Source organism: Triticum aestivum, chromosome 3B (genome assembly GCF_018294505.1).
Source record: "Triticum aestivum cultivar Chinese Spring chromosome 3B, IWGSC CS RefSeq v2.1, whole genome shotgun sequence".
Classification (NCBI taxonomy): domain Eukaryota; kingdom Viridiplantae; phylum Streptophyta; class Magnoliopsida; order Poales; family Poaceae; genus Triticum; species Triticum aestivum.
The window spans coordinates 80930853-80942409 of record NC_057801.1 but is presented as its reverse complement, the minus strand read 5'-3'; the positions used below and the strand labels follow the sequence as shown (position 1 = coordinate 80942409).

The 11557-nt window shown below is 45.1% G+C and overlaps 1 protein-coding gene and 1 non-coding gene across 2 annotated transcripts; one reads left to right on the top strand and one right to left on the bottom strand.

Moving 5' to 3' along the window:
* Positions 1 to 1646: 1646 nt before the first annotated feature.
* Positions 1647 to 3254, bottom strand: LOC123064872 (GDSL esterase/lipase At1g33811). Its single transcript, XM_044488273.1, has one exon. It carries the CDS (start codon positions 3188 to 3190, stop codon positions 1958 to 1960), a length of 1233 nt encoding a protein of 410 aa, XP_044344208.1. The 5' UTR covers positions 3191 to 3254; the 3' UTR covers positions 1647 to 1957.
* A 1627-nt stretch (positions 3255 to 4881) lies between these two features.
* TRNAI-UAU (transfer RNA isoleucine (anticodon UAU)) lies at positions 4882 to 4955 on the top strand. Its single transcript has one exon. It is a non-coding gene; the product is annotated as a tRNA-Ile (tRNA).
* The last annotated feature ends 6602 nt before the right edge of the window (positions 4956 to 11557 follow it).

Genomic DNA, 11557 nt, shown 5'->3' with positions numbered 1-11557 from the left:
CCTTGGGCTTCACATTAAAAACCTTCAGCCATAAGCCGAAGTGCGGCGAGACGCGGAGAAAGGCCTCGCACACGACTATGAATGTCGAGATGTTGAGGAAGGAATTTGGGGATAGATCATGGAAATCAATCCCATAATAATACATGATGCCGCGAACGAATGGATGGAGGGGAAACCCTAGCCCACAGACAAAATGAGGGAGGAATACCACCCTCTCGTGGGGTTCCGGCGTAGGGATGATCTGTCCCACCGTCGGAAGATGGTGGCCAATTCTCTTGGCCAGATACTCGGTCCCCGAAGCTTTTTGATGTCCTTCTCCTGGGCGGTAGAAGCCATCCACTTGCCTCCCGCTCCAGACATGTTTGGCTGTGCGGAGAAGGTGAGAACTAGGGCGCTGGAGCTCGAGTGTGCGAGAATGGATGGGCGAAGAAGGAGGAAGGCTGGGTGAAAGAGGGGAATCCCTATCTCTTTATAAAGGCGGTAGAAGTTGTGCGCCTCCCCACTTGCCCGTTAAGATCGCTTATTTCCCAAGCGCCACGATTGATGGCGCAGTTGGGTTACCCATGCCCGTATTGATGAGGATCCCGTGATGGGGGGACACGATCTCTGCTTTGACAAGACGTGCCGATAAAACCGCCCCACAGCGCGTATAGTGGCTGGTTGTGAAAAACGGTTCGAATAATGACCGGACCGTGGCGTGATGTCATGCTCTGAAAAGCTGTCAGCAGATTAAATTCGTGGAATATTGTGCTCTCTACGGTGGTATGTGGAATTTGTTTTGCAGAGTCCCGACACAATCCTTGTGTTTGAAATCTTCTATGGAGTTTCGAGGAAGGAACCCGCCTTGCAAGGCTGAAGACAATCTGCGCGCCGGACTCATCGTCATTGAAGCCTGGTTCAGGGGCTACTGAGGGAGTCCTGGATTAAGGGGTCCTCGGACAGCCGGACTATATACTTTGGCCGGACTGTTGGACTATGAAGATACAAGATTGAAGACTTCGTCCCATGTCCGGATGAGACTCTCCTTTGCATGGAAGGCAAGCTTGGCAATTCGGATATGTAGATTTCCTTCTCTGTAACTGACTCTGTGTAACCCTAGCCCCCTCCGGTGTCTATATAAACCGGAGGGTTTAGTCCGTAGGACAAGAACAATCATAATCATAGGCTAGCTTCTAGGGTTTAGTCTCTACGATCTCGTGGTAGATCAACTCTTGTAATACTCATATCATCAAGATTAATCAAGCAGGAAGTAGGGTATTACCTCCACCGAAAGGGCCCGAACCTGGGTAAAACATCGTGTCCCCTGCCTCTTGTTACCATTAGCCTTAGACGCACAGTTCGGGACCCCCTACCCGAGATCCGCCGGTTTTGACACCGACAGTCATATCACCAGATACTTTCTCGTAGGGCAGTTACTATAAATGAAGGAATGGAAAAAGCGAGAGGTGTTTATGGTCAAAAACTAAACTTGCATGTACCGATCTTATGTGAATAAGCATGTAACCAGCTTATATCGATATTTTCATAGTAATGGAGACATAAGAGACAAGTGACATGTTAAACTAAAACTATATTTTATTAGTATCTCAAAGCTAGAAATGCACGATGGGGAGAAGAGGGTGATATGGTGAGAGAAGAAGAAGAAATACACGAGGATTCAAAACGCATACATTAGACACAATTGGTATTGAACAAACTGTTTGATATGCCCCGTAGCAACACAAGGACTTTTTACTAGTTGACATAAAAAAATAGTGTTGCATGTGAGAGATATTTGTTGCAACAATTCGAGGCACTAGATCAACCAATTTAAGTGTGAGTGCCGACTGTGCAGGGCGTAGCTGATCTGGATCTCCACACGTCTGATCAACGCACGCCTAGCATTACCACAATTTTATTGTACTGAAAAACGATGTAGTAGCTACTTAAAGAGATCATCAGGTGGAGTGGATCGATTTCATATGGCGGCGAGGCGGCTGACGTTGATGGGGTAGGCGTCGGAGGTGGAGGATGAGCTGAAGACCTTGTTGGCTATGATCCTGTTGGCCGCCTCCGTGGGGTGGAAGGCGTCCCAGAAGATGTACTTGGTGCGGTCGTCGCAGGGCCGTTGCATGGGCAGGCACGTGATCTGGCCGTTGTTCCTCCCCACGCCGCAGCACCCGCGGTCGAGCACCGTGAACCCGTACGCCGCCGCGTTGGCCGCCAGGTCCTTGCCGCTGTTGACGGCATTGAGGAAGACGAGGTTTGCCCCCGGCGTCTGCTGCCCGCGGTTGAGGCGTTTCACCATGGCCAGCAGCCCCTTGTTGTAGATGGCGATGGCGCTGTTGATCTTGTCGTTGCACCCGCTCTTTTTCGCGCCGCCGTTCGCTGTGCTCCGGTTGCCGCCGCTGCCGCCGATGCTGACGGTGATGCCAGGGGTCGCAAGGCCGATGCCGGAAGTAGGAGGGGGGCGTCCTCGTCCTTGGTCATCGCCGTCGTCGTCGATCCTGGCCAGCTCGTAGGGGATGCAGCCGATCTGGCCGACGCCGGCGACGACGAACTTCCTGGCGCCGAGGGCGTAGAGGGCGGTGAGCTGACGCTCGTACTCCTGGAGGAGGGCGGCGGCGTAGGCGGCGGGGTCGTAGGTCTGGGCGGTGTTGTAGTAGTCGGGCATGAAGTAGTTGTTGAGGTAGTCGTTGCTGCCCATGCCCACGTAGTAGATGCACCGGCCCAGGCGCTTGTCCCTCCCCGCCGGCGCTATCTGGCCCACCACCGACCGGAAGTGGCTCACCTGCTCCGACAGAGGGTAGTGGCCGCCGAGGTTGTTGCCGGTCTCCGGCCTGACGCCCGCGGCGCCCGAGGCGAAGTTGAGCCCGCGCGCGTAGTCGGAGGGCTGCGCCATGGCGTAGGCCGGGATGAAGGGCGGCTGGAAGCCGAGGAGGCCGGCGAGCAGGTCGACCATGGTGCGGCCGTTGGTGAAGCGGCCGGGCGGGGCGGCGCCGTCGGGGAAGTCGACGCCGTAGGGGCGGTAGTTGGCCCTGGCGAGGCTGAGGATGTTGTTGTTGTTGCCGTTGTCCACCAGCGAGTCGCCGAAGATGTACATGCACGGCACCAGCTGCTTCTGCGCCGCCGCCGCCTGCACTGCCGCAGGGGCATGGAGTACTACTGCCACCACCATGACTAGAAGAAGAAGATGGTAATTACCCATCATCGATCGAACTAGCTTAGCTTGCAATGTTTGTTATGCTTCTCGATCGATCGATGCTCTGCAACTCATGCATGAATTCACTTAATCTCTCGTATATATATATATACATACAGTAAGAGTACGTACTGGACAAGTGGATCAACCGTTGGATCTGGATCGATGCATGGCATTGCCCGTGACCGATCGGCCAAGAGCTAGCTGCATGCAGCTCGTGAATTGTGTAACGACGGATGGATCGTGACCTCTCTCACGGCTAGAATAGAAAAGATACGGCGGCCAGCTGAAAGTAGAAACGGAGAGAGGACGAAACATCAAGTGCCAGCCAGTAGGATTGGTTGGCTGGCGGTGGTTTACTCGATCATGCATATGCATGAGCTACGTTAAATCGTTAATGAGTTTTTTCTTTTCTTTTTCCCTTTTTCTTTTCCTTCTCATGGAGGGTTTGGGATGGGGTTGGGGGTAGGGGTGAAATCCAAGGTGCCGCCCCATCTCCAAAAATGCTACACCTACGTACACTTACGTTCCCACCTTACGTAAACTTTCTAACTAATATCTTCACCCCCCCCCCCCCCCTCCCCCCATCTTCTCCCCTCCTCGCTCTCCTTGCCGCAGCCGGAGGAAGCCCGCGGGGAAAATCTGTCTTTGGATGGCGGCGTAGGGATCATCTTCTTGCGGGAGCCGTTGCAGCTGGATTGTTGCAGTAGCTCTAGACGACACATGCGTCGGCAGAGGTTCGCCATGGCAGAGACTTGGGGACACCTTGATGGTGGCATGGTACAATGGCTGCGAGGACAGTGCATCGACACGCCGTGGCGTCTACGACGGTGATTTGCAGCAGAGGCTTCTCGGTTCCCGATTCGCTACGACAGTGGATCCTCATGGCTCCCGTTTCACGACGGTTGTGGCAACAACACATCTTTTGTATTGGAGTTTCCGAGCGGAGTTGCATGGTCTCATTCACGTCGACAGATTTCGGCCTCTATATTTGAGATTCCCTACGACATGCTCCGATGATTGACAACCCCGCTTGGTGCAGGGTTGGAGACTTAGAACTGTGCGTGCGGGTGGTGTGTTGATGGATCAGCAAGTGGTGATAACATAGGATGGCATCGGCTACGTGGCTGCTCTTGGCGCGGCCTTCATTAGTCGGACCGGACTAGAAACTTCTCTCTCAAATGAGAATCCATCATCTCATGTTAGTTGTTGGGTCCAACGACGACGACGCTCGTGTTTTGTCCTTTCCTAGATGCGTCGTCTACTGAGATGATGTTGATGTTGAAATATATTGCCCACCTCCTTTCATCGGTTTGGACTTTTGGATGAGTTGGCTGGTGCATGAATTTAATATGGTATCCAAGCCAAGAGGTGTTGAGTTCAAAACCCTGACAATGCAGTATTAAAATAAAAAAAATCCTGCGGCCTACATCGATCCCATGTCTAACAACTAAAATAGCCTAGACGTGAGGGGGAGTGTTGAAATATATTGCCCGCCGAGGTCAATGTGATTGATATCCTTGTGATATTAATATATCCTTTTAATATAAAATAGATTTTACTTATTTTTGTAAGAACTACAATAATAAGTAATAGGATAAATTGTTGATCAACTTATGAGTAACGAGTAACTAGCCAAACAGTTTCGATCGCCTTTATGTTCAATACCGTACAAAGGAATGAATATTCGAAATCGCCCAGCCCCCGTAGCTCAGTTGGTTAGAGCGTTGGTCTTATGAGCCGAAGGTCGCGGGTTCGAGACCCGCCGGGAGCATAGCCTCATAATCTTTTTTGTCGCGCGATGACACAAGTATTTTTTTGGCCATCCAACAGAAGTTGTTGCTCGGCGGTGCTGGTTGACTCGATCATGCTTAAGCTGCCTAGGCTCCGTTAAATAAGTACGTACTACTCCTTAAAACGCTATTTCCTTTTGAAAAACTATCTCTTTTATCCGGATGCCGCCACATAAAGGGAAGGGGAATGAATCGTGGAAGCAAAACGGTGAGAGTTAAGGGGAATCAGAGGCTCGGGCGACGGCGAGTGTTGTCGGCCACGGCAGCGATCGACACGACCCCTCTGTAGTTGCGACGGTGGACGATAGGTATGGTCTCCAGTGCTTCGCAACATTTTTGTCCCCCGCCGGCGTGACCTCATGTAGAGCATCATTTCAAGGTTAATTCAGGCAGTTCTTAGTGTTGGATGAGTAGATTCAGGATGAAATCACCTTCATCCTGAGTTTTGTTTCGTTTATGGTTTTCACTTGAGCTGCCACCCCCTTCATCTTCCCCATTTCAGGTAGGGGTTTGTAGTTTAGATCGGATGAATTTGGTTCCCATTTGTAGCTAGGGTTTCTGGTCGAGATTTTAGAGGTAGGGGGCCGAGATTTCTCAACTGTGATGCTCTTGTGGGATGGTAGTGGCAAGTCATGTTGCATCCTGCTGCAATGTGATTTAGATCAGGATTTTTCGATGGTTATTGTTGTTTTATATTCTATATGGAACTATATTCAGACAAGATTTTCATCTTATGGCACCTTTGCTGCACTCATTTTTGAACTATCATTTTGCTTCATTATACTTTGTAGATGTTGAGAAAGCTGGAATCTGAATGCCTGCCACATCTCTAGTAGTAGCTGTTGCTGCATGCTCTAATGGTGGTTTAGAAACTAAATTTTTTAGTTTATTCAGTAGGTCCTTGCCATTTCCATGTCATCTTTTGTTTTTGACATACTAGTAGTGGATTAAGTGTGGCAGATTTGACATTTTTCGTATGTGGATTTTTCATTTTTTTTGTAGCATTATATAGTATGCATTTTTTGTGGTGTACCCAAGAAATTTAGTATATTTTGAATTTTGTAGTTATCCACCAGACGAAGAAGCAATGGAGTCTGATGGTGTATTTGGCCAATGTCTCGCTGCAAAACGCTTGCGTGATGTTGCCAACACAAAGCTTAATCCTAGCAAGAGGCGTGACATAAATGAAACTGGATTCGGTGATCTCATGAGCATCTCATCCTTCACAGTGCCGCATGATCTGATGGAGTGGGTAGCAATGAGCATCGATACAGACAGACGTGAGCTCAGGTATTACACCCACCTTTTCTCTTTTTTTATCTCATGCATCATGTCTGGAACACGTACTCTCTTTAGGTCACGTTGACATCATCCAATCAATATTTTTTTCTTTTGTTTCAGGTTGAGTCAGAATAAGTTATTTTGTTTACGAGAGACATGATGAAGAAGGTTTTCAACATTCCGTCAGGCAATAGACCAGTTGAGCTTTTCAAGAGACATGAGCATTGTGACCTCTGCAACATTTATCACAAGAATGACAGAGCTCCAATTGCGCATATAGTGGATGTGCTTCATCAAGCAAGGAATGACAACAACAACACTACCAAAAGGTCATGGGTCTTGTTAGTGCTTGCAACAGTTTTAACCCTAGGCAGTAGCAACATGGTGCCCCTAGAGTACCTCAAAAGTCTTGAAGAAATGGACAAGGTTGCTGAATTCGTTTGGGATGAGCATGTTTTAAGTGCTGCGATGAAAGAGGTCAAGAAGTGCCAAGAGAAGATAAAATCACAGTCTACTTCCTCATTCTAGGTTGGGGGCTGCTTTCCTATGCTAGTGATATACACCTCTCTTTTTTGGAATTTTCTATCTCTCATGACTCTGTTTTTTGTGTTTTATAATCACAATTCTTTGTGTGTCTGATAAATTATTTTTTGTCTTTTTGACAAGGATCATTTGATCTTCCCTCAAGCTGCCATCAATGAGCACCAATTGAATTATTCTCTTCCAAGGGCTTGCTTCGTGCACTAGACCAACTTTCATCTTGGGTTGGACTTTGACAAGAATAATCTTTGTCTGGGCAAAGCCACATTCGGGAAGTGTCGCGTAAGTCTCTGTGTGGTTATCCATTGCAGCATAATTTTTTTCTTTTCTTTTTTTGTTTTGTGTCCTCAGGTTTTTTTTATTTTGTGTCCTGTAGTTTCGCCCTATGTCGGAGACACCGTGCACATCATCGTCTACCCAAGGAAATAACAGACAAGTTTCTCAGGATGAGCAGGTTTCAAACATGCTGGATTGTGCTGACACTCAAGATGGTGGGGCTGCAAACATGGACATTAATGATAACTAAGATGAAGCGGCTGCGAAGGACAACCCTTTTGTCAGGTAGCATTCCAGTGGAAAATGCCAAAAGTGCCGATGAAGATGTGTGTGGTTCACTAGATGCTTGGCTTCAGAACCCAGTACCATTTGTTGTAGAGCTTGAGGTGAGGTTATTTTCTTTTTGCGTGTTTATTTCTTTTTTTATTTTTGTCAAATACCTTTATAGTTTCTTTTTTTAGTACCATCACATAGTAAGTTGCATCCTCAACGACCACAACCCTTTTTTCATACATTTCAGCTCCCATCCCATTTGGTTGCTATCTCTGACAAGCACACAAAACTCTATGCTGCAGAGTTAAAAGACACTCTAAGTTCTTACGGGCAAGTGTTGCAAGAAATCTATTGCAAACAAATGGGACAACTTCTCAAAGATATTCATGTTGCTTCATCAAGTACTCAGGAAGCAAGATATGTTACTTTTGATGTGCCGCCACCTCGCAACAATGTTGTAGACATGGCAGATGATCCCGAGTGTAGCAAGCAAAGTTCTAGCAGGAAAGCCCCAATTTATCCAACAACCAACAAGGTGGTTGACCCGACTGAAGGAGCTCAAAGCAACCGTCCAAGCGACATTGCTCATGAGCCAACTGGAGGCAACGTCGTTGAGTTGGCCACAAGAACTAGAGATGTTGTCAATGAGGACCTTGCACACTGCTTTTAGAACCCAAAGCATAAAGCGTCCACTTATGAAGATATTGAGCATGGGCATGAACTCAGTCATCACAATTGCTCTGTGCCAAGTTTAGCTGGAGATTGGAGTGATGTGCCATCAATGAATCTATTCCAATATGGCACTGGGGAATACGAGTGGTGGATCAGTGTCCTAGACATAGCTGTGAACTCCAATGCTTCGAGGCATGGCAACACTACTACACCAAAAAGGTCTTGTGCAATTTTTGATGTAACTCATGAGGGCCCAAACTCAAAAGTTATAAAACTTCATGTGTTCGATGCCACACCAACCTCCGTGGATCCATTATCAAATGGGACTGGATGCATGCCATGTCATTTTTATTTGCCAACAAATCTATCCTCACAACATTTTCTTAAAAATCTCCTTTTTACTGATTTTTTTTGCATATGGACCATCAAAACCACAAGAGGAGTCATATGTTGTAGTTAGCAGCAGGGAACCAAGTCCCAGCCATGATGAGGAGAAGTTGAAGAGCAAGGACAAAACGAAACTTAAGAGCAAGAAAAGAGTAGGGAGTCCAATTTCAACTGGACCAAAGTACAAGAAAATCAAGACAGATTCGAAGACAAAAGCAATGTACCAGTACTATGTCATGAAGAGGTACAAGACGAAGAAGATGAAGAGAGGGAAAATTGAGTGAGTGGCATCTTCTCTTGTTTGCTTCCATCATTTTTTTCTCTTCCTTCATTACATTTTTTCATCTTTATCAAACACTCTCTCACTACAATGGTTTTCATCCCTCTTGTTGCAGGCCTTGTTTCATTAGGATTGGTGATTTCCACATAACTTATACCAACTTTTAGAAGTCATTGAAGCCACGCGCTCAAATGTGTAACAAAGTCATGAGCTTATACATCAAAAGCTTCAGGATTGAGAAATTGTCGTCTTCACATATGCAGAAGAAATTTGCTTTCTCTGTTTCAATGAGCTTTAGTTCTTCTCGTTTGCTGCCCTTTATAGCCATCGTTTTTTTACATAGCTTTTTTGTGTCCCCTCTTGTAACAATATTTTTTATCACTTGTCCATGTGTGTTGCAGCTCCAACTATCTGTGCACCCACAAGTTTTTGATCCATGTGTTTGTGCAAGAGAGCTGAGGAGGGCGTGCCAAATTTCCAAATTCCAGTATTTGACCTAGTAAGTCTCCTCCCAACAATTTTTACTCATAGTATTTGCTGCACCAAAGTTGCTTCCATTAATTTTCTTCTTCTCTTTAATGTTTTTTCAGCTTTACTTCACCATCATCCGTAAAGGCCACTGGATTGTTTGCCTCGTTAACCTATTGCGCAAGGATTTCAACATGTTCAACTTGTTGGATAACAGAAAATTAGATATTGCTACAACGAATCTGGGAAGTGACATTTCTGCTTTCTTTGAAAGTTTTTCCATTGTACATTAATGAAAACCCAGATTACTAATGAATCTGTTGCAAAATATTTGAAACAAAATATGAAGTTTTACGAACTTTAGGGTGGTAGCATATTATCGGTTACGTTTTGTTTTGACAAAATCTTTGCATTATTTCTACTTGTGTCAGTTTACCAATTTCAAGAGGATTGCTAAAGAAGAATCAGACTTCACTATGGATTTATCCTCTTTCAAACCAGATTGGCCCCTGCTTAACTACCCACAACAAGCAACTTAGTAAGCTCTACTTATTCAGCCCCTCCACAAATAATATGTTTTTCATCTCCTTTTTCTATAACCACCTTAACCTTTTTTTTCTTTTCCTTTTTCTATGGCATGAAAAACAACTTTGTTTGTGGATTGGAACGCTTGTTGGCAAGAGGATGAAATTTTTTAAGAAGGTAAAATAGATAATTATGCTTTTTTGGTGGCTGCATTGTGTGGTATACCTTTTCATTTCCTGCGGGTGTGATATACGTTTGCTCTTTTTTTTCCTTTTTTTCTTTGCAACAAAATATGCTCGATGAGCGTAAGACTATTGCTTCGAAGTTGTTTTCCCATCTACTAAACAAGGTCTATCCCGCTGATGTGCACAAGGCGATTGTAGCGGCTTGAAGATGCACATTTGCATTTGGAAGTGCAATGCCAGCAACTACTGCAGTTGATCGAACTTTCCTTTTGTAACCTCACACCATCGTGTGTCATCTGTCCCCTTACCACGAATGAAACTTGTTGCTTCTGTAAATTGAATCTGTTTGGTGAGAAGTATTTTTAGTAGTTTGTAGCAAGGAAAATAAAATTACCTAGTATGCAACAAGTAATTTTGTTGGGCGCAAGTACTTTTGGCTGTTGAAGCTAAAACATTTTCCGGCAAGACTTTTTCAAGTTCATCAAATGCTTCTTTTATACATAATTATCTGGTATCATTCTTGTTGTATACATAATTGTTCTTTTTAAAGTTCCTCAGTACTGTTGGTGCTGAAACAAATTTTCCCAATGCTTCCTGAGTATCGTGACACAATTTTTGTCCAACGCTTCATTAATACTGCTGATAAAAAAGAAGGCAACAACAAGTTTGTCCAATGATTCCTGAGTACTTTTGCTGTTGAAACTGTGTAATGCTTTTCAAAAAAGATGTTCTTACTTCACTACAAAGATAATATCACTTGAAGATCAACATTGTCAAATGCAAAATATTTCACCTTTTCAGCAGTAGTATAATACCACCTTCTGAGCATACACGGTTTAAGGGAGAAATTAGCTTAAAGTAATTTTCTTTGATTTTTTGTTTGTCTAGAGAGATTTTGAGATAAACTTTTCACAGAACCTATTATGCTTCTAAGATATGTATGAAGCAGAATCGAAGTTAAACTTCATAGAAAATTCAGAGAAACTACAAAGTACCAATATCTTATTCGAAACTAGCTACAAGCTACTGATACATGAATTCCCATATAATGAACTACAATACTATAACCTAACTCTTTTGAGCATGTCCCTCCACTTTCGCCATCGCGGATTTGAAGTGAATGCACGATTGCATTGTGTGGCCTTCCTCGAAGCAGTAATGGCATTTTGTTTCAACATTATCAGCCATCACAGGCTTGTACTCAATGAACGACTCGCGGGTTTGATAGTGTGATCTTCTAAACTGCAAAGCGAACAAGTAACTTCCCTTCTAGGTTTAGCCTTGCTTGTTGTCTCCTTATTGGCTTCTTTTTTGGTTTCTTTCTTGGCTTCCTTTTTTTCTTTCTTGGCTTCTTTTTGAAGCTTCTTATTATGCTTGTCTTCTCATTGCTCCAACAGTGTCTTCCATATTTTACTCGCTCAAATGGTCAACCTTGTTTGGGCACACGAGCATGATTTTGTAGGGGGGGGCTGATGATTGTGGGTATGCTCCAGTTACAACATTGGGTGCACTTGCTTGAGGAGCTTGTTGCTGCTGTACCACCTCTTCCCTCGAAATTTGCTCCTTTTTCATCAAAGCAACTATGGGCCAGAGCTGCTTGATTACATCCGATAGAAAGTTATATGCTCGATCAATGGAGCATGCTTCCTGTTGCCAGTGCATTCATATCTCTGCACAATGAGTTGTACTTCAGGGT

Coding starts and splice junctions, on each gene's coding strand:
- LOC123064872 (XM_044488273.1), bottom strand. CDS start 3,190: ATGATGGGTAATTACCATCTTCTTCTTCTAGTCATGGTGGTGGCAGTA.